Raw genomic sequence first — 23,376 nt, 5'->3', positions numbered from 1 at the left:
TCTTGGTCACCCTCCTTGGCACACGTTCCAGCTTGTCATTAATGTAAAGGTAAAGGGACCCCTGACCATTAGGCCCAGTCATGACCGACTCTGGGGTTGCGGCGCTCATCTCGCTTTATTGGCTGAGGGAGCCGGCGTACAGCTTCCAGGTCATGTGGCCAGCATGACTAAGCCGCTTCTGGCGAACCAGAGCAGCGCACGGAAATGGCGTTTACCTTCCTGCCAGAGCGGTACCTATTTATCTACTTGCACTTTGACGTGCTTTCGAACTGCTAGGTTGGCAGGAGCAGGGACCGAGCAATGGGAGCGCACCCCGTCGCGGGGATTTGAACCGCTGACCTTCTGATTGGCAGGTCCTAGGCTCTGTGGTTTAACCCGCAGCGCCACCCGAGTCCCTAGCTTGTCATTAGCCTTCTTAAATTGTGCTGCCCCAAACTGGACACAGTACTCCAGTGTGGTTTAACCAAGGCAGAAAATAGCAGTACTAGGACTTCTCTTGATTGGGACGCTATAGTTCTGTAACCTACTCCCTGCCCATCTGCACACCATTCACATGTTCAGTAGGCCAGGATTTCCATCTGCATGTGCGGATCCTGCCTGGCTTTCTACTGGTGTGTCCTAACCTTGCTTAGCTGCTGCTCCTTTGTTCAGTAAGCAAACCGGTCTAACCTGTCCTTCTCTCTCCAGCATTGTGCTGGAAAGGCTTTGTCAGCTTCAATGGTAGACATTTAAGCAGATACAGAATGAGCATCTGCAAGTAGGTTAAAAAACCCCCCAACAGACTCCCATCCTTTCCTGGTGGAACAGATGCCAAATACACATCCAGATTATCTGCAGCACCCTCTGGCAATTAAAGTAAACTTCCCATTTCAAAGTCGCATTTAGAAGACAATACACGATGCACACTTACTTTGGAATGAGCCTCAATGAGCTTAATGGGACTTCAAAACAAACATGCAGAACTTAAAGACTGTTTTCTCTTTTAAGGTGCAATTTAGATCAGCGTATGCAAACTATTGTTGACCCACTACAGTATTTGCGCTCTCAAGCCCAAAGCAACCAGGATTTCCCTGGTCTAAGGGACAAAGGCCTTAGCTTACTGGTAGAGCATGTGCTTTGCACGGTACCAGCTTCGATCCCCAGCGTCTCTAGCTGCTGGGTGAGAGTCCTGTCTGAAATCCCGGAGAGCCACTGCCAGTCAGCGCAGACAATACTAAGCTAGATGGAGAAATGCCCCGACTGAGTGTAAGCCAGCTTCCTACAGTCAGCAAACGAACCTCTGCACAGTGAGTTGATCAGACTCACTTCAAAAAATATGTGTATCTGAAGAAGTGTGCATGCACACGAAAGCTTATACCAAGAACTAACTTAGTTGGTCTTTAAGGTGCTACAGGAAGGAATTTTTTTATTTCAAAAAATATGCATGCTTTGTTGTACTCTAACGCACAAGCACGTGTTCCCTCCCATCTCAAGGATCATTTTAAGACAATCACTGTTGTTACTTGTGCGAGATATTGGCTACTTTATTCATAAAAGTCGAGCACCCAATTTAAACAAAAGAGGGTCCCCACCGGAAATATATTCCTACAGGTCCAAACGGCAATCATTGTAGACTACAGCTCCCATCTCGTACTCCTTTTACCGGATATGAACAATTCCTCTGCCTCGGTGCATTCTGGGACTTGTAGTTCCTGTGATTATAACTCGCGGTTAAAGGAACAATCGCTTTGAAATCGGAGACCACACAAAGCAACACTAAGACAATTGCCGCGTTACTACGCGTGTCTGTCCAGAAGGAAGTCCCGCTGAGTTCAATGGGGCTTACTCCCTGGTGCATGAGTATGTAGGACTGCAATTTAAAGCGAATTACAGAAATGATTCCTGACTGATTTCCTCTGCAAACACAACAATTGCATTTTTATCATTGTTTAATTATCCAAGGTTTTACATATTTTTTAAATGAAAAAGTACATTTTCTTCTTGAAATAAAAGATCAAGGAACTGAAATATTTTTCTCTGAATATGGGAATTAATGAAATAATTTATACTGAGCGGTCAGGTGAAGAAATAAGAGTGTTTCTGCACACCAGGTTGATAGATTGCTATATGCTGTATTGCGGTTGCTCAATATATGTTGTTTGAAATTGTTTTTAATACTGTGTTTTAAAGTAGGGGCATTGACTGAGAGGCCAGCAAACTCTAGAATTTCTTAAGCATTTTTGTTAGTTTGTTTGCTCGACTTTGAGGAGCCACACACCCCAAAATTATTTCAGAACTTTCTCTCTCTCTCTCTCTCTCTCTCTCTCTCTCTCTCTCTGTGTGTGTGTGTGTGTGTGTGTTAACAGTTACATAATAATGCAATAATTCCTCTAAGCACCTCAAATTATTAATACAGTGGTACCTCGGGTTAAGTACTTAATTCGTTCCGGAGGTCTGTTCTTAACCTGAAACTGTTCTTAACCTGAAGCACCACTTTAGCTAATGGGGTCTCCTGCTGCTGCCACGCCACCGGAGCACAATTTCTGCTCTCATCCTGAAGCAAAGTTCTTAACCTGAAGCACTATTTCTGGGTTAGCAGAGTCCGTAACCTGAAGTGTATGTAACCTCAAGCGTATGTAACCTGAGTTACCACTGTATATTGTTATGAGGTCTCCGGGATTGCATTCTGTTTTGTGCTTCATCAGAATAAAATGGACAATTTCTCAAATAATGTCACTCATTATATATTTCTTAAGATGAACAAAGATTAACACAGATCTGAAAAGTCAAATGAGGATCTATAGCTGCCATTGTGAGAGATTCTCCATTTTGCTCTGATGAAGCATAGAACAGGATGCAGTGCAGGAGCGGTCATCATAACAATAGAATAATTTGAGGTTTGGAGATAAAGGTTGTGATTGTTAGACTACAGTGGTTAACTCTCTCTCTCTCTCTCTCTCTCTCTCTCTCTCTCTCTCTCTCTCTCTCCTTTTACATGCAGTCTTGCTTTTCCTACATATAAATAATTTCCCTGCCATTTTCATTATTTCTACAGTCCTTGTGATCTTGTCTGTTGTTCCTTATACTTTTGAAGACCTTCTCCTTTGTGTTGGTTAGACTACAGCTCCTATCGCCCCTAACCATTGGCCAAACTGAATGAGGATTTGGAAGTCCAGCAACATCTATGGGGCCAAAGTTGAAGAACGCTGTTCCACCACATAGCTATGGCTGCCCCCCCCCCCCGGACCATGGCTTGGAGGTCAAGTTGTGCTACTTATTAGGCACCTAAAGAACATAGGTATAACTTTCCAGGCTCTCAGGGAAAACTTTGGCTGCTTTTCAAAATGAAACACAACTGATGTCAGAATTTTCCTGGAACTGACTGAAGCACTCCTCATTTGTCATTCCTATTGTGTCGAACTGTATGGTTAGATGTTTGAAAATATGAATAACAATGGAGTCTGTGTGGTGTAGTGGTTAGAGTTTATGACTAGCACCTGAGAGACCAGTGCTAGTAATCTCCACTCAGCCTTAACGTTCACTGGGTGACCTTAAGACAGCCACATCACTCTCAGCCTAATCTACCCACTGGTGGAGGAAGAGGGGGGCAGGGGGAGCGCACCGCCCCTGGCAGCGTGATCCTGGTAGGGTGCCATCGTGGCTGACCCCCCTGCCTGCGCTGGGCACCATGCCCCTGTGGGTGGCGTGCCACACCCCCAGGACACGCGTCGTGCCCCCGGGACACGTGCCAGCCCGCCCCCGCCTGAAGCACTATTTCTGGGTTAGCGGAGTCTGTAACCTGAAGCGTATGTAACCTGAAGCGTATGTAACCTGAGGTACCACTGTACTTCATTTCTATACTGCCCATCATCTGAGGATGACAGGGCAGTTTACAATATAAAAACACAAAAATGCAGTTTCCAGCAACTGATATTCAGAAGCACGACTGCTTTAGACTGTGTAGACAAGCCATTATTGTGACTAGTAGTCATCAATAGCTAACGCATTAATCCATGAGAGGATTAATTCTGAGGCCCTTGAGCCTCAGAGAAAAAAAGGTGTCCCACCCCTTCTTGAATGAGGAAAGATGACCCTGATGAGCGTTCAAAATTAAATTTAAAATCCTGTATTTGGCACAGCTGGAGACAGAAGAATCTGAAGGGGGGAGTGAAAAAAAACCACCCATTTTAATCAGTTCAACTGCACAAAATCAGAAAAATACACAAAATTCAAACAGCTATTGTTAAAGCAAACATATTTGACGTGTTAAGAGTTACAGAAGAGAGAGAAAAATAATATTTTGACATTACAAATACAATTTTATTTATTTTAAAAAAATTGTCCAAGCACCAGTGCCAAAATCTGTGAGGATATTTTTTTAAAAAAAGGAAAGAGGGAAGAGAAGTCTGTGTGCAAGGGAGAAATGGAGTTACTTTCTACCAAATTTTGAATTGTGGCAATTCCAAAATCATCCTTCAATAAACAAACACACATGCAGGTACACATTTTTAACCACAGGAGATGGAGCGTATTTTCATCCAAAAACCCCCAAAACAAAAACTGAATGGATTTTTCACCCATGCTCCAGTCTGGTTCAATGATCACAAACGTTCGTATAAACCATTATGGACTTCAGTCTTAGGCTCCACTTATCTGGGACTCCACCCCACCGAAAAAAGCAGGATTTACTTCCAATGAAACATTGTATAGGATTAGGGTGGACTTTATGAAGGAGTTGGGGTACACTTCATGAAGCCTCTTCTTAAGGGTACCCATTTCCCCCTCCCCCAATCAGGGTGGGGAAGGAAGAATCTCAGTTTCTCTGTGTTATTCATTTTTCCAATCTTAAGCACAGTTATTCACAATTCTGCATTGTAGCATGAATTTCTCTAGATATTTCTGCAAGAAATTTTCCCTAACATAATGCATTTGTTGTATGTTATTTTCACTATTATATGCACTACCCCCTCAGTTTTGTATGCATTGTTTGGTTGGAGAACTGCATCGCAAATTTTGGGAAAGGGCAGGTTTTGAAGCACAGCTGCATTTCAATTCACACATTTCTCTGGGTCATGCAAATTATGGAGTCATCCAAACCTAATCCCTCCCACATCCCTAGTACTTTTCTTAAGATTTGCTAGTGTAGATGGGGGGGGGGGTGACTATAGCTCTGTTTCTGGTTATTCATCATTAATTATCATCATCAAGTTAAGCACTGAAAGCATACATTTGTGAAACAAGAGCCACTTGAGTCAGTCAGAATCCCAACTGCAATTATTTTTTATACATGAAGTAACTGCAGGAAATTAACAACAGTAAAACAAAGTGCCGGCCCTGTCATTAGGTAGAGTTGGGAAGCCACCTCAGGAAGCAGGTGTTAGGAGGCGAGCATTGGTGTCAATGTCTGGGAAGGTACAATTGCATGTGTCTGCCCTGTCGCTTCTAACTATAGGCCGTTGCCTCCAGATACAGTAGAGGGTGAACTGATTGAAGTGTCGGAAGTGATTTGACTGACAATCCAGTTGGCTTCTGTATGCAGAATTGGTGGGGCAACTGTCTAATTTCTTGCCTCAGGGTGTATAATGTCTTGGGCTGTCCTTGACAAATAACACAGGTCTTTTTGCAATTTCAGGTTCCCCTACAGCTGACCTAGCGCTGTCCTGCGAAATTGGAAGGGAGATATATGACGAATAAAGCCCAGGATGGTCTACATTGGTGATATGAAGCTCTGAAACAATATTGGGTTTGGATCATGGAATCATCACCCTTGCTAGACTCCAGCCTGGCTTTAGGATGAGCACGGATCCGTCCTGGGTTCTGTGTGGTTTTGGCACAGCGTCCCTAGGCAGAACTCAGCCTGTCCAAGAATCAAGTGCTATCCCTGTGCACAGTTCTATTGTGTAAAATCAGGGGTGGTCAACCTGGAACCCTCCAAATGTTATTAGACTACAACTCCCATCAGTCCCAGCCAGCAGGGCCAATGGTCAAGAATGATGATGAGATGTAGTCCAACAACACCTGGAGGGCATGTTGGTTATCCCCCAATGCACACAAGGGTCTCAAGTTAAAGAATCCTCACATATCCAAAGAGCCAAAAAATATCACCCTCTCATCTTGGGAGCTGATGTATCTCAGTGGTTAGAGTTAGAGGCTGCATGCAGAAGGTCCCATGTTTAATCCTTGGCATCTCCAGGTAGGATTGGCAAAGTCTCTTGTCTGAAACCCTGGAAAACCACTGCAAATGTGCATAAATAACATGCTGCTAGATGGACTCATTCTAAAGGAAGCTTCCTATGTTCATATCTTCCCCTGAGGCATTGAATCAGAATAGGCTCTTGGACCACTGTGCAAGTAAACACTGCTTCAGGATCCATTCGCTCCCACTCATTCCAGTAATGCTTACAAAGGCACAACCATTGACCTGGCTGCCAGAGAGGGAGAGAGAAAACAGCTCCATTGAAGTCAGCCTGGACCAATGGCTATTTGCCTCCTTGCCTCCCAGAACTACCTTGCACAGTGGCCACCTTCTGCCTTGTCATTATGGAGCTTTGAGCTAACATTTTGCTTGAAACAGGGCCTGAATTTGCTTAATCTCCTCTTCCTTTCTGAACACGTGCTCCTTTTGTATCATGCCTGTTAGATTACCAGCCGTCACTTTGAATTGGAAACCGCCTTCAATGTATTAGCAGAAATGGAGTATAAACAAACAGGTAACCTTGCCTTCCCGTAGCTGACATGGCTTTGCTGGCTGAGGCTAATGGAAGCTGTAGACCACCGATGGCCAAACTTGGCCCTCCAGCTGTTTTGGGACTACAACTCCCACCATCCCTAACAAACAGCACCAGTGGTCAGGGGTGATGGGAATTGTAGTCCCAAAACAGCTGGAGGGCCAAGATTGGCCATCACTGCTGTAGACCAAAACTTCTGGAGGGCACCAGGTGAGCAAAGGATTGAGTAAAAGGTCTAGATGTACAAATAGTGTGAACTGGTCTAAGGCAGCTTTCTGTTCTCCTAAGGCACTTGGAGCTCTTCAGTGGAAGATTGGGAGACGCACAAGAATCAAACATGATAATACTATAAATATGCTACTGAAACAACCTGGGGAAGTAATGTGAAGGAGATTTATAAGTCCATTTCTATAAGGACTGCAATATTTGCATTAGATTGGGGATGGGAAAACCCGTTATTTATTTATTTATTTAGTTAGTTAGTTAGTTAGTTAGTTATTTTTATCATCATCGTCATCATCCCACCCTTCACCCTAAGGTGAAACACAATGTTAAAAAAGGTTCAACACAACTATCACAGAAGAAAGGTGGGTTCTAACAGTATACAACTCAGGTGTCAAAAGCCAGGGTGAAGAGATGTGTCTCCAGCAATCGCTATATAATGAGGAGGCTAGATGCACCTCTGTGGGGATGGAGTTTTGCAGCCGAGGGGCTGCTGCAGACCACAAACACACACACACATTCCTGAGCTTCTGAGGTTGGTGGAACCAACACTGGGGCCCCCTTTGTCAAGCCTAACACCCAAGAGGAGGCACTCTTTCAGGTATTTGGGGCCTCAAGTCATTTCAGGCTTCAAAAACACTAATGTGAGCACCTTGAATTGGGCCCGGAAATGAACCAGCAACTACTTTGTTGTTGGGTCCGTAGCATCATCAGCCCCAGTCTGCCTCAGAAGGGGTGAGGAGCAGCTGTTCCCAAGCCATGGTTTAGATTGATTAAAAACTTTTGGACCAACTAAAAAACAAGTAGCCTCGATTAACCTGGCAGTTTTGTTTAAAAGAAGTATTAACATTTTTACTTGTTGGTTTCATGCTTGCTTTGTTTATTTTATGCTCCCTTTCCTCCAAGGAGCTCAAGGTGATGTTCTGTATGTAGTCTCTCTCCCCCCACCCCGCCCCAAAAAAACCCTCCTATTTTCTCCTGGCTGCAATACCATGAGGTAGGTTAGGTTGAGAAATAGAGACCAGCCAAACAACCATGGCCAAATGGGAATTTGAACCCTGGGCTCCCCAGTCCTAGGTCAACTGCACATTGACTTTTTAATACGAATACTTCTTGCTGGCAGCAAGAAGAGGCAGTCCCTGTTCCTTTCACCCAGAAAGGAAAATCTCTTCTAATACAACAGCTGCATGGATGAAACATGTCCCCCCCCCCCGCTTCAGAACTACCGTTTTGCCACATATTCCAATTGAATCAATTTATACTCAATTGATAAAACCTCCTGCTATTAATCAGTTAAGGATGCAAACCTATGCACACTTATGAACGAAATGAATGTGCTGCAAGACAGGTGAGAGCTCTAATTTACGGTATGTCCGCCTCCCTCCCTCCCTGTCACATCATTCCCAATTGTGAATCCCTTTTGATGTTAAGAGGTTTCAGGGGTGGTGGTTGGAAGAACAAGGTGCACAAGCATTGGAATTTTCAAACTGGAACTTAACATTATTGCATTACAATTCATCAGTATTTGCTTTTAAAAAAGTAGCCCTCAAAGCTTTAAAAATAAAATTTATAATAAATTGTTCTAAAGTGGCTTCAAAAAGAAAACTACTGAAATGTCGCTTTAAAAAAAGTTATTTTGTGCAAAATTTATGTTGGTTTCAGTGTGCCAAAGAAGATAGGGGCTCCTGCACCTTTAATAGTTGCTTATTAGAGGAAGCATTTCAGCAGGATTAGTTTGCATGGCAAGAAACAACTGCTAACATTGCACGAACCCTGTTCTCTGTTTGCACCTGATCATCCTAGCTACATGTTGGGGAAACTGCAATAAATTTATCTTGATTATAAAATTCCTTCTCTTTGAGCTGGAGGGTGGGGGCAAGAGTATTTCCTTTTTTTCAGTCCTGAGAATGCTCACCTTGAATCTGATATGAGGAGAAGCTGCTCTGACAGCCAATAGGGCCAACTCTTCTGCCCCTTCCTTATTTCCATGCTTCACAGTGCAATCTTATGCATGTTTACTCAGCAGGAAGTCCCAGTGGACTCAGTGGGGTTTACTCCCCAGTAACACTTGTGATTGCTGCCTTTTTACAAATCAGATCGGTAGAGAGTGAAGGGACATACATTGCAAATGAAAGGGAAATGGCTAGCTTGAGATGGGTTTTGGGGAAAACCACAATCTTTCATTCAAAAATTAAGTCTTACAGCTGCCGCATCCTGCCCCCATATCAGGAGATTCCCACATTCTTTTGTCCAGTTCAGCAGGACAAAACTCTGAGCAGAGTTTTCAGCCAGTGGTGAATATATTACTAGAAGTGATGCCGAAAGCCTGTTCCAGTTGCTCAGCTTGCCCCAGACTGGCTAAGACAGGATGCACTGCCAAGCATCTTATATCAGGTATATTTAGGTAATGGGGAAAAGAAACTGATGGCACATGGACTTTTCTTCCAGAAATACCAGTTGCAGGCAGGCAAAAGGAGCAGACTTCAGTGTGCGTGCACACACATACTTCAGGTTTATAGGTCCCCATTTATTGTCTCTATGTGCCACGCTCATGATATGGGAGATATTCAGCATTGCAAAGAAAGGCTGGCAGTCAGCCATATTATTAGGCCACAGTTATGTTTGGTGCAGAATTAACCAGATGAACGAGACACACCAACTGGGTGGCCTCCAACTCCTTTCAGACCTAGCCAGGACTGCCCACAGTTGGGAATGATGGAAATTGCAGTACACCAACTTCTGGAGGGCACCAAAAATTGGGGGAAGGCAGGTCTAGAAAAGGATCTAGCCTTGCAGTATCTAATCCAACTGCTTAGAATCTTTTTCAATCTGAGGGCAGGAACTTTATTGGTAGGTGGGTGCGGGTTGGCAGTGGTGGGTGGGGCAAGAGGCCCAAAGTGGGTGAGCAACGGATGGAACGCCTACCTCTGTACAGTATGCTATGTTCCAGCTGCAAAAAAAAATATAGGTTCCTACATACCCAGCTCTCTGTCCTGCATTAATGCATTATGGCAGTTCAAGGCATTCCTGAGGAAGTACTGACTGCATTTCTTCCACTGTGGAATGAATAACTACTGCTCACACCATCACAAGTGAGATTAGGGGGGGGGGATACCTTCCAGCAGTCTTTCTCGACCTGCTGTCCTCCATATGTTGTTGGACTGCGGCTCCCATCATCCCTGACCACTGGTCATACAGCCTGGGGCTAATGTGAGATGGAGTTCAACCACATCTGGAGCACATCAGCTTCAGGAAGGCTGGCTTCAGGAGACAGAGCTTCCAGGAAAGGCTAGTGCCACTAGGCATCCTCAAGCCCCAGGCTCATCACTTTCTGGGTCTTAAGCACCTGCCCTATCATTCAGAGTGTTTGTTATTTGGCTCCACTGATTTCCTTGAGTGCAAACACTTCTCTGAGAGAGAGGAATGGGTTCTATTTTTATTTAACCACAGGAGGTCACATTTTAGCTGTGTTCAAATGAAACCTTACTGGAGTGGCTCAGGATGCACACTTGTGTTGGGGTGAGATGGACAATTCTCATGTGAGGGTTTAGTTCACAGTTCAAGTCTGCAGAAGTTGAATGTGCACAGCATGGATTGGCTAGTACTTAAGCTATCGCGAATATATCCTTACTCCAACATCCCCAGAACAGCTTTGATATTTTTGTTTAAACCCCCCCCCCCACTACAGTGGTGCCCCGCAAGACGAATGCCTCGCAAGACGGAAAACCCGCTAGATGAAAGGGTTTTCCGTTTTTGAGCTGCTTCGCAAGACGATTTTCCCTATGGGCTTGCTTTGCAAGACGAAAACGTCTTGCGAGTGTTCCGATTTCCCCCCGCTTTCCCCCCTTTTTTCTAAGCCGCTAAGCCGCTAATAGCCTTTTAGCCGCTAATCCGCTAAGCCTTTAATAGCCGCTAAGCCTTTAATAGCCGCTAAACCGCTAATAGCGCTAAGCCGCTAATAGGGTTGCTTCGCAAGACAAAAAAACCGCTAGACGAAGAGACTTGCGGAACGGATTAATTTCGTCTTGCGAGGCACCACTGTATATTAAAAAAGGAGGCAATGAAGGAGCATGTGACTGAATATGCAGAAATGGTGATATAAACCAAAAAAGGTAGACAGTTCATCCGAAGGGAAGGGGAAACTGATGACTAGATTGGCAGGGTGTTCGCATGTCTATCGGTCTTTTGCATAGTGAAGTGGGAAGGAAGTCAGGCATACACAGTGGGTATTGAAATGGTATGGGGTGTATCCAATGCTAGTCCTACTCAGAGAAGACCCACTGAAAGTAATGACCATGTCTAAGTTAGGTCCATCAATTTCAATGGGACTGCTCTGTGTATGCAGCTTTACAAGAAAAAGTCTGTGTGAAACAATAACTGAGGCTTCCAACCTCAGGATGAGAATTTTTGTAAATAGGAATACATGACTAAAACCACAACTTTAATGTTGAAGAGCTAAATGAGAACTTTTTCCTTGGAAGCCCACACCTGGGAATATAATGGCATTATGAACATGGCTTGGTAGCGATGACTTTAGTTTGGAGTGACAAGGACTGGCAATGGTGGTCAGCACATGGTGGGAGTGGTGCTTACCTGACCTTCAGCTTAGCGGGAAAAAGAAGGGCAAGGCGGTGGCAATGCCTGTGTGGTGCAAACACACTACTAGAGTCAATCTGGTGTTCTTTACTGGTGCATTTGCACTGCACCACCCTTACCGTGGCCTATGCCTGGTAAGCTACAGTGATGCTGGTGATGGGAGGTGTGGCGAGTGCCACCAGCCACTACTAAGAACTGCCTGGTGTCAGAATGAGGCAGCTGCGACCAATTCTGAACAAGCTTTTGTGTGTTTGGGCAGATAGATAGATAGAGGCTATGAAAACTTACGGCAGCCTTCCTCACCCTACCATGCTCTCCAGATGTTGTTAGATCTCCATTTCCACCAGTAGTCCCAGATGATGGGAGTTGTAGGCCAGCAGCATCTAGAGAGCACCAGGTTAGAGAAGGCTGCAGAAATTCTTGACCCTGCAGCGTCCAGCACTGAGATGTTGAGAAAGTAGGGCACTTGGAGGAAAGAGGGTTCTGCACCACCAATTTACAGAAAGAAAATAAGAAAGAGAAACCAGCTGATGAGATTCTGGCCCTTTGGAAGGCATTTATCGTGTTCCCGGAAATGGTTCTCAGGACCCTTTTGGAAACACTATGTCTCCCAGTGGTGGCTGGTACCCATTGGGACTGTTAGGACAAGGGGACTAATGGTGGGCAGAGCCAGCCACAGCAGGCAGAGCCAGAGCCAAAGACAGCCACAGGCAACTACCGTATTTTTTGCACCATAACACTCACTTTTTTCCTCCTAGAAAGTAAGGGGAAATGTCTGTGTGTGTTATGGAGGAAATGCCTACGGGTGGCATGCCTACGGATTTTCCTCCTCTAAAAACTACGTGCGTGTTATGGTCAGGTGCATGTTATAGAGTGAAAAATACGGTAATTCTAGGTTTGGCTCCCGTCCTCCTCCTTGCTGAGTTCTACAAGGGGCAATACTGAGATGAAGGAGGGGCTGACTGAAAGCAGGTTGAGGTTGGTGGAGCACCTCCCCTTTTGGCCTAATGGAATAGCTCCCACTGGATTCTAACATATAAACTTGGAATCATTGGGATGCAAAACCAGCTCCGAAATAAACCCACACATTTGTCACAGTGCGCATATATTCAATTCTGTCTCCATGATCAAAGAACTATTTTGTCTTCTCCAGCGGTTACCAGGAGTTGGATTTTTAACTGATGCTCATTTAAATAGTAAAGGGAATTGGGAAGCCTTGGGTGTACGGGGGCTGGGAGCGGGAAGAACAGGTTTCAGACCTAATGAAGCCTCCCCTTTCCAGATGTCAGATATATATCTATCTCACTCTTTATTGCAATGTATGGATTCTCTTGCAGCCTGTGCCACATTGCAAAGCCATTTGCTCAGAAGCAAATGGGACAACAGGAAGTGATCCGGAACAATTAAAAAAAAAAAGTAATAAAGAGCAACACTTCAAAACCTGAAAAAGGTCTTCCTTAAAAATAGGGCTTTTCCTTGCCCTCTCTGGAACGTAATATTGCCCTTGCTTGATTTTCCTTTTTAAAAAATTCGCTGGAGTTACCAGCACCACTACAAACACTGGCCAGCAGGTGGAGCGTCGAGCTTCTTTTTGGTTCCTCAGTCTTGAGCAGAAAGAACTTGTGCCAGAATCATCTTCCAGGTGCATGAAAACTCTCTGTGGCCACTCAAATGAAGGAGTTAAAGAGAAAGGAGGGGAGGAAATGAACCCAGGAAGAGTCACTGTGTTGTCTCTGGGCGGGATTTCAGGCCACACCAGATCTCCAGAGGAGGTGACTGTCATTTGGCTTTGGAATCATTTTATCATATTCGGCACCCTGCTTGCCTTGCGTTTTTTGCAAACGTCCCCAGGGGCCAGCTCACTGTAGTTAAGGAAACAGTTATCCAGAGCTAAAAGAGCAAAACAGAGCAAAGGCATCAGATTTAGTCCAGGGCTGGCAACAAAGCTTCAGCAAACACCATTAAGGGCAGTGAGTTAAATTCAGAACCATTCAAAAAACCTGAATGAAACAGGGCCCATTCAATTTTTTTCATGTCTTCAGTCATTCATTCTTATTTATGTACAATATTTTTATATGCTAGACAGTTCTAAGTGCTCTACATAAAAACTGTTTAAAAGATACACCCAATGGTATTCAATGCAATTTCCTAAAAACGGTATTAAAAATTAAGTGTCGTATCCAGCGCTAGTCTTGCTTAGAGCAGACCCATTGAAATTAATGGAGAGGACTCTGTTAGGCCCATTGGTTTCAATGGGTCTACTCTTGAGTAAAACTTAAGTTGAATACATCCCTAAGCGTCAGAGCTCAGGACTGTCTGTGTCAATCTATAAGAGGTGCTTAAAGGCTAACTTGTTTCCAACATCTGATTTTATCAATAATTTGATATCTTATATACACTGCTTTTGATGATCAAGCAGTATATAAATCTGGTTTAAATAAATAGGGTGGTTGTGTTTACATGTGGCTTAGATTGCACGTGGTTCAATATCTCACATAAATTTCATGGACTGATGTGCATCCCCTCCCCATTGAACATTCCACTGTCATATGGACAGCCCATAGTGCCAGTGGCAGGATAGGTGCAGTGTTTAGTGAAGGGGACACATATCGCTTCTCTCAACACAGAGGGAAGAGGATCTAGGTAAGGGCATTGTCTAGCAGCCCCCATGCATCCCTGATCCCCACAGATGAGAGATACTCACGTATACAAAGGCTGTAGCTGCAAGTGTGACATCTTTTGGGGTGCCTGGTAGCCATATGAATCAAATCCCCCAATGAAATCAACTGCGGGGTGAAAAACGAGGAGTAAGCATTCATATCAAACAGCTCAGGTTCAACAGACCAAACAACAAAAGCAGCAACACACAAAACGTGGCAGCGGAGGCTGCAGACACGCCATGCATTTTTAAAGCGCTTGACCCAAACTACAAGAAAGAAGATTCCACCTAAACATTAGGAAGAACTTCCTGACAGTAAGAGCTGTTCGACAGTGGAATTTGCTGCCAAGGAGTGTGGTGGAGTCTCCTTCTTTGGAGGTCTTTAAGCAGAGGCTTGACAACCATATGTCAGGAGTGCTCTGATGGTGTTTCCTGCTTGGCAGGGGGTTGGACTCGATGGCCCTTGTGGTCTCTTCCAACTCTATGATTCTATGATTCTACCCCTCCCAAAGAATCCTGGGAACTGTAGTTGGTTAAGGGTATTGGAAAGTATAGCTTGGTGAGTGGGGGCAAACTACAGCTCCCAGGATTCTTTGAGGGAAAGCCATGTGCTTTAAATATATGGTGTGCACACAAAGGACGTTACAGAAGTGTCTCTAGAGATTTTTGCTTCTTAACCCAACTCCTTGATTATCATCATCATCATTTTTGAGCCCCCTTTTCCACCTGGTGAGGTGCATTTGTCTCCCTCATTACTGTCTTTCAAGAGGAATTTTAAAAAACATCTGTTTTCTCATGAATTTGATGGCTGAAAGACACTATTTCTGGCAGCCTTGACATTACAGTGGTACCTTGCTACCGAAAGCCTGGAAATAAGTGTTCCGGTTTTTGAACGTTTTTCGGAAGCCGAACGTCCGATGCAGCTGTTGGCTATTGTTTCCAGGGCGCCTGCATCAATCAGAAGCTGCGCCTTGATTTTCGAACATTTCGGAAGTCAAGTGGACTTCTGGAACAGATTAAGTTTGGCACTTTTGTTTTTGCTATTTATTTTGTGTTTTTCGTTTTTGAGACTCTTTCGGTTAATTTGTTTTTGTGACTGTGTGGAACCCAGTTCAGCTACTGATTGATTGATTGATTGATTGATTGATTGATTGTATGACTGCGGAAATGGATAAAAGCCCCCCATCCAAACAATAACGATCATCAGTGCAGGTAAGAAAATAATAATTTAAATTTTTATCATCTACAATACTGTCTTATTTATTTTACAGTCCAGTACAATGATTATTGCTTTCATAATGGTTTTGTTAGATAGTAAAATTCATGTTAAATTGCTGTTTTAGAGGTTGTTTTTAAAATTCCGGAACGGATTAATCCGTTTTGCATTACTTTCTATGGGAAAGCGCGCCTTGGTTTTGGAACGCTTTGGTTTTGGAATGGACTTCCGGAATGGATTAAGTTTGAGAACCAAGGTACCACTGTACTGTTTTTAAAAATGTTTTGCAATATAGATACATAGAGCAATGATGTCCCCCTTTCCAGCCTGGTCTTCTGACTTTCCATTCCATATTGTGTGAGAGGCATTCAGAGCTGCTTCTATTACACTTCTAATATTAATTTTGCCATAGCTGAGCTTGAGTCTCTTCTTTTTATAATGGACTGTCTGATTAGATTTGGAATTAAATGAATGACTGTCAAAGCCGAGAGCTCTCTCTGAAGTTTGTTAGGAAAGACAAACATGCAGGGAAGGACCAGCTTCCGCCTGTATTCCAAGCTCTGCGTAGGAGGATCCGTATAATTTGCTGCTCCCTAAATGGGTTTTTTCATGTGTAAACTTTATTAATAATTTCATTTGTGTCAGATGCTGCCGTTTGGAAGCTATCAGGAGCAAATAAGCCTCTGCCAGCTTCAAATACATTCCAAGCAACTTATTACAATGGCTAGGCAGTGTCCTGTTTTACACAAAAGGTTTTAATTTTCCGCTACATCTATTTAGAATGTTATCTGAACATGAGCCACAGGCTGGCAGGGTGATTTGCTTGCAGAAACATTTTCGAATTAACCGTGCTAGAGGATACATTCATTGTTCTTTTGCAAACTGGGACTCCAGCCTTCCTCCGCAGGCATTGGAGGTGAATGGCATTGAACAGAAGTGGGGAAATCCAGCCCGTAGGGCTAATGTGGCCCTTCAGGCTTCTCTGTGTGGCCCCCAGGACTCTCCCCAGGCCCTGCTCTGTGCTGCCCCAGTGGTTTCGCCTCATTGGAATGTGTCCTTGAACACAGATACTGCCTTTTGCTTGTCGGGATGGAGAGAATTGGAAGGGGAGGAATGTAGAAACCTTTAGCTTCTGCCTGCTGGAATGCAGTGTCTTTTTCTCTCTCAGAACCTACCTCACAGGACTGTTGTGAGGAGAGAGTGAGGGGAAAGCACCACAGGCACCATCTTGAGTTTCTTTGAAGGGTAAATGTATAAATGTAAGTATAAATGTAATAAATAAAAGAAGCTTTTATCTCCCTGTTTACTACCAACCCCACACGAATTGGTACCCACAAAACACAGGGAGTCCATCTAGGGTAGCGGTCAGGGGTCAGCAAACTTTTTCAGCAGGGGGCCGGTCCACTGTTCCTCAGACCTTGTGGGGGGCAGGACTATATTTTGAAGGGGGGAAAATGAACAAATTCCTATGCCCCACAAATAACCCAAAGATGCATTTTAAATAAAAGGACACATTCTACTCATGTAAAAACACGCTGATTCCCGGAGTGTTTGTGGGCCAGATTTAGAAGGCGATTGGGCCGGATCCAGTAGTTTGTCTACCCATGGGTTAATAAGTATGATGGATTTAAATTGGGCAGACCTAGGTTCAAAATGAAGACAGGAGTGCCTGGCGTGCTCTGGTCCATGGGGTCACGAAGAGTCGGACATGACTAAATGACTAAACAACAACAGCAGGTTCAAAATCCCTGCTAGGCCACCAAGGTGGCATTTGAACCATATTTGATTACTGCGTCATATAAACAGTTTGAGCTACATGCCACACTCCCTCTACCCCTAAATGGAGTACTCCATAGCCAAGTAATCTCCAATTATTAGTAGATGAAAGGTACTTACAGCTGTCTTCTTCCTCCATAAACACTTTGCTGACGTAGCAGGCGTAAACAAATCCGAAGAGCTTCAAAATATAAAATTATTTTTTGAAAAGAAAAGGAAGAAAAAAAGAGGGAGAAAAGCGAATTATTTGAAAGCAAGGAAAAAGCAGCGGCAGTTCGGCGAGAATCAGAAATGGTCAAGATGAGGCTGAATAGCTTAATCAAATCGCACACGCAAAATCGCAGGCAGCCACATTGGCCCCCAAGATCAAAACAAGATCAAGAGCAATACCATGATTGGGCTCAACTTCAAAGTGAAAGAGAAGCAAACCAGTTTTGGAGTTCATTAGCACTCTTCCTCAGCTGGGTATCAGAAACAAAAGCCAGGGATTGGGGCAAGAAAATGCTGGCTGAGATGTATTGTGCTTACTGGGACCACACGTGGAGAATAAATCCCATTGAACTCAAGGGGGTTTGCTTCTGACTAGGTATGCATAGGATTGCGCTATTGATCTAGTCCAGGAGAATCTTTTACTTTCATAAACCCCCTCCCCCCTCCCATTTTTGTTGCCGTTGTTTGTTTGGGCTTTTTGTTGTTGTTGAACAACCCACACAATGGATGAAGAGCAGTTATCTCCCGCTAGGACTACAGCAATCTGCTCTATATGGGGCTACCTTTGAAAGTGACCCAGATACTACAACTAATCCAGAATGCGGCAGCTAGATCGGTGACTGGGAGTGGCCACCAGGACCACATAACACCGGTCCTGAAAGACCTACATTGGCTCCCAGTACGTTTCTGAGCACAATTCAAAGTGTTGGGGCTGACCTTTAAAGCCCTAAACGGCCTCGGCCCAGTATACCTGAAGGTGTGTCTCCACCCCATCGTTCAGCCTGGACACTGAGGTCCAGCTCCGAGGGCCTTCTGGCAGTTCCCTCCCTGCGAGAAGTGAAGCCACAGGGAACCAGGCAGAGGGCCTTCTCGGTAGTGGCGCCCACCCTGTGGAACGCTCTCCCATCAGATGTCAAGGAAATCAACAACTCTCTGACTTTTCGAAGACATCTGAAGGCAGCCCTGTTTAGGGAAGTTTTTAATGTGTAATGTTTTATCGTGTTTTTAATATTCTGTTGGGAGCTGCCCAGAGTGGCTGGGGAAACCCAGCCAGATGGGTGGGGTATAAATTGTTGTTGTTGTTGTTGTTGTTGTTGTTGTTGTTGTTGTTGTTGTTGTTGTTGTTGTTGTTTACTACTGTACAGTCATACTTCATGTTACATTCTTTCAGGTCATGTCCCGCGGTGACCCGGAAGTACTGGGAAGGGGTACTTCCGGGTTTCGCCACTCGCACATGCGCAGAAGCGGCAAACCGCAACCCACGCTTGCGCAGACACACCATTGCGGGTTGCGCTCTTTTCATGTTGTGAACGGGCCTCCAGAACAGATCCTGTTTGCAACCAGAGGTACCACTGTACTGAATTCCAAAGCTTGCTTGCTTCTCTGTGACTTTCCAATCAGCTTTAACAAAGGAATCAACCTGCAGATTACTATTTTGTGTGTGTGCATTAAATGTGCTGATATCCAGGCCCAGCTAAATCCTGTGCATTCCTCTCCCCCCCCCCCCATCCCGAATCAGGTCTGCAGGCTGAAGGATGCTCCTTGACCTGTTGCTGCTTTTATACGCTCAGGGGATGGCAATGTCTTAGGGTGCCTTTTGCCAGCTATGGCCGGTACACCAGCCCGTCCCTTCCAGCTGATTGGGGACTCTGGCCTTGGGCCTCAGACAAGTTCTGCACAAGCCTGGCGCCAGCTGAGCACCCCTCTGGGCAAGTTAGACACCACCAAAATTATCTACAACTTAAAAAGAGGCCTGGCCTAGTTTACTCTCATGTGAGCTAGAGGTATTGCAATAATCAAGCCTAAGGGTTACTAAAAGAACCTGAAAAAGTCAATGTCAGTCACAAAAACGTTTTGTTTTAGTATTGTGTAATACTGCATTGTTAAAATTACAATGTTGTATTTTAATTGTTGTAACCTGCCCTGGGACCTTAGAGTGACATGCAGGTAATAATTTGTAACAAGAAGAACAACAACCTGATGCAGATCTTAAATGTTTGAGAAAGATAGATGGAGGAAATAATAGTTCTCTTTAAGCATCCTAGTCCCAAGCCATTTTCACCAGCACCCTTGAACTAAGCTCCAAGGTGCGCTAGAAGCCAGTGCACACTGGTTAAAAACAGGAGCTGTGCGCTCCTAATTTAGAGGAAAACAGTACGAGAGAGAGGATCAATCGCTCCCCCACCCCTCCTTCACTGATCAAACAAGGAGCCTCCAAAACCACATTTCGTAAGAGAAACAATATCAATAAAACATCTTCCAGCATAGCTAGCAGTTTGGCCTTAACCTCAAGGTTGAGTTCTGGGTCTGTTGCTTTTCATTCTTCCTTTCCATCCTCTAGGACATATGATTTGCTCTCTCAATACCAATTATTTTTGCACTATGTTCATTTCCCTGTGTATGTTTCCCTGTGTCTTTGCCCTCCTTCATTTGTCAAAATAATAATAATAAAAATCTTCTTGCCTTTGTGCTATTTCTTTTTAAGGATCTCCTTGCTTGTATTTTAAGGAATGTCAGCTCAGAAGGATGCCCCACGGAATACAGCAGACTTACTCCTAGGTAAGTGTGCAGAGAGAATTGCAACCCAACTGTTTATCCCACAGTCCATTTCTCAACCTTCTGCATCTTTCATTCTAGACAGGATCACTGTTTCCCTTTTTTCTCATGCCAGGGATTTAGGAACTGAACTCAACATGACTAATTGGTCTAGAAATGCACTGTCAAGTGTCTGGTGAAGAAATTAAACTTTATTTTGATGACTTTTTTTTCAACTGGGGAATGGGTGGATAGGGCTTGAAGCCCCTCAAATTTATCTACACCTCCAGACTCACCTTCCCAAAGACAGGTTGCTGTTACTTTTTCATTTCATACAAACTTGCAGGGAGCAAATTGGAGACTGCTAGTAACACAAAGTGCCAGGGAACTGAAATGGAATGCTTGGCTTCTTGGCAGATTTTTTTTTTTTTTAAGTCGAAAGTAAACAAATAAATACAGACATTTTAATATGCTCTTCCTAGCCAGAAGACCTCTGTGGCTCCCCAGACAAAAAGAAAGGAATCAGAAGCAAACCCATTCTATAAGTCTAGTGTTTATGGGTGTGAAATTTGTGGGCAGAATCACCTTCAGTGTCTCAGTTGTTTTTTAGGGATCAGTGTGGTGGAAGAGTCAGCTGGAGACGGATGCTGGTACCACCTACCGCAAGGAATATCTGCATTGCACTGCTCACCACCTCAATATACTGATAATCAAGCAAGCACCCAGTGACTGTGATGACGTGATGGTCTTCAAGGGCCAGATTGGAGTTCATCACCGGGGTCACCAGGCAACCAGGCCCGTTCTCCATCCACCATGAGCGATGCAGCGATGTGTTAAAGGTCATGATGAAGTCTCGGTCCTAAGGAAGCAAGACACAGGAAAGCAAGATAATAATAATAATAATAATAATAATAATAATAATAATAATAATAATAATAATAATAATTTATTTATACCCCACCCACTCTGGGTGGCTCCCAATAGAATAATAATAATAGCGATAGAAGATCAAACATTAAAAATTTCCCTAAACAGGGCTGCCTTCAGATGCCTTCTAAAAGTCAAATAGCTGTTTATTTCCTTGACATCTGATGGGAGGGTGTTCCACAGGGAGGGTGCCACTACCGAGAAGGCCCTCTGCCTGGTTCCCTGTAACCTCATTTCTCGCAGTGAGGGAACCTCCAGAAGGCCCTCAGAGCTGGACCTCAGTGTCTGGGCTGAACGATGGGGGTGAAGACTCTCCTTCAGATATACTGGGCCGAGGCCATTTAGGGCTTTAAAGGTCAGCACCAACACTTTGAATTGTGCTCAGAAATGTACTGGGAGCCAATGTAGGTCTTTCAAGACCTGTGTTATATGGTCTCGGCGGCCGCCCCCAGTCACCAGTCTAGATGCTGCATTCTGGATTAGTTGTAGTTTCCGAGCCACCTTCAAAGGTAGCCCCATGTAGAGTGCATTGCAGTAGTCAAAGCAGGAGATAACTAGAGCACGCACCACTCTGGCGAGGCAGTCCGCGAGCAGGTAGGGTCTCAGCCTGCGTACCAGATGGAGCTGGTAGACAGCTGCCCTGGACACAGAATTGACCTGTACCTCCATGGACAGCTGGGAGTCCAAAATGACTCCCAGGTTGCACAGCTGCTCCTTCGGGGCACAGTTACCCCATTCAGGACCAGGGAGTCCTCCACACCAGCCTGCCCCCTGTCCCCCCAAAACAGTACTTCTCAGTACTCAGTCCTCAAAGCAAGGATCTATGCCACTGCCACCTAGAAACCTAAAATTCTATGCATGTGTAGGAAATGTTCTTCCGAGTTGGCGAAACTCATTCGACAATATAAATAAATAGTAGTAGTAGTAGTAGTAGTAGTAGTAGTAGTAGTAATAAAAACCCTTGTCAGAGCTTCTGTCCCTCCATCCGCAGTAGAACACAATATTGACTACAGGGCTCTAGTCGCAGAAGGGATTTCTGCCTTGCTTTGTTTACCTGCCAGGACCTTCAATAATCAAGTCAGCCCAGCTTCACAACCAGCCAGCAGAACATATTACGAGACAGCTGCCCCTGTATGGCTGCCTCCTGGCACTGGCCTTTCAGAGGGAGCTTTCAGGGAGAGATGCATTCCATCCATCTGCCACGATTGTCCCGGAGCATTTAACAAAGGCAACAGAGGTTCTCATGACAAGCTGTGATTCCCAACTACAGGCTCCAGAAACTCAGATCAAATTGGCATGGCTGAGGTCGTTCTGACTCTCTGGAGCCACAAGGAAAAGTAGCTGGTGGCGGAAGTCATGGAGCATTGGCAGAAGCATATGGAACAGTTTCCAAGTGCCCACTTACAACACCAAATGCATCACTGCATTCAGCAGTGTTATTTTCTATGGATGCTTTGAGCCTGCCAAAAAAAAAAGCAAAAGCTGAATGTTGCATCAAAATTCTAAATGAATGAATGAATGAATGAATGTGCAAGAGACTATGAATGAAGAGACTATTATTCTCCTTGGGCATATTCTACTACTACTACTATTTGCAATATTATTACCAATTACTATTACTATTGGACGCGAGTGACACTGTGGTCTAAACCACTGAGCCTCTTGGGCTTGCCAATTGGAAGGTCAGTGGTTCGAATCCGTGCAATGGGGTGAGCTCCCGTTGCTCTGTCCCAGCTCCTGCCAACCTAGCAGTTTGAAAGCACACGTGTGCAAGTAGATAAATAGGTACTGCTGTGGCAGGAAGGTAAATGGCGTTTCTGTGCGCTCTGGTTTCCATCACGGTGTCCCGTTGTGCCAGAAGTGGTTTAGTCATGCTGGCCACATGACCCGGAAAGCTGTCTGTGGACAAACGCCGGCTCCCTCGGCCTGAAAGCAAGATGAGCGCCACAACCCCATAGTCACCTTTGACTGGACTTAACCATCTAGGGGTCCTTTACCTTTTTTACCTAATATTATTACCGTTATACCCCACCCGGTCAGATGGGGCAGGGAACCCACTGAGTTCTTCCTGGGTTGCAAATATATCCAGTGAATGTTATAATGAACTACTTGCATTTTGAAAGTGGGAATTGCCACAAAACACTGTAGTGTGGAATGCTCCTGCTTAGGGTTCCAACCACCCCTGCCCTGTTCCAGAACACTCCATTCCATCCTCACCACCTGCAACATTCAGTCCATATTCTGTGGGCACTGGCTGGCTTGTGGGAGGGTCTTTTCCCACTAGGATTTTTTCTCCAAGCTCTTTTTGTACTTCTGCAAACTCTGATGACACCCCAAACCTGTTGATGAATCACTCCTGAATGTGAATGGTGCTGTTTGGGGATACAGAAGTCTCCAATCTTGGAGAATGAGTTATCTATGGATGTATAGTGGTGGTTTCCAACCAGTGCGCTGTGGTACCCTGGGGTGCCTTGAATGATGGCACCCCAAGGTACCACCTGTCCCTGTTTCCCTCTGTCCCTCTTTCC

General features: G+C 44.6%; 1 protein-coding gene and 1 long non-coding RNA gene across 5 annotated transcripts in view; one reads left to right on the top strand and one right to left on the bottom strand.

The window, feature by feature from the left end:
- LOC308591360 overlaps window positions 1-23,376 on the top strand; it is a 329,063-nt gene that overhangs the window by 202,320 nt on the left and 103,367 nt on the right. The window lies entirely within an intron of this gene.
- The window catches only part of NKAIN1 (sodium/potassium transporting ATPase interacting 1), a gene marked incomplete at its 3' end in the record, with an annotated part of 55,080 nt that continues 44,521 nt past the window's right edge, over window positions 12,818-23,376 (bottom strand). For 2 of the 4 annotated variants that reach the window (XM_081202079.1, XM_081202080.1), the window contains exons 4-7: window positions 20,583-20,780; window positions 17,297-17,357; window positions 14,230-14,311; window positions 12,818-13,415 (exon numbers count right to left, since the gene is read on the bottom strand). In XM_081202079.1, coding sequence (XP_081058205.1) covers window positions 13,406-13,415; window positions 14,230-14,311; window positions 17,297-17,357; window positions 20,583-20,780 — 351 coding nt within the window. Of the gene's footprint in view, window positions 13,416-14,225; window positions 14,312-17,296; window positions 17,358-20,506; window positions 20,781-23,376 lie in introns of those variants that run through there. The other 2 variants (XM_081202081.1, XR_014010105.1) reach the window with 2 other exon arrangements.

The sequence above is a fragment of the Podarcis bocagei genome (assembly GCF_964188305.1).
Source record: "Podarcis bocagei genome assembly, chromosome: 7".
Classification (NCBI taxonomy): domain Eukaryota; kingdom Metazoa; phylum Chordata; class Lepidosauria; order Squamata; family Lacertidae; genus Podarcis; species Podarcis bocagei.
The sequence above is the reverse complement of the archived record's forward strand: the minus strand, read 5'-3'. Positions and strand labels throughout refer to the sequence as shown.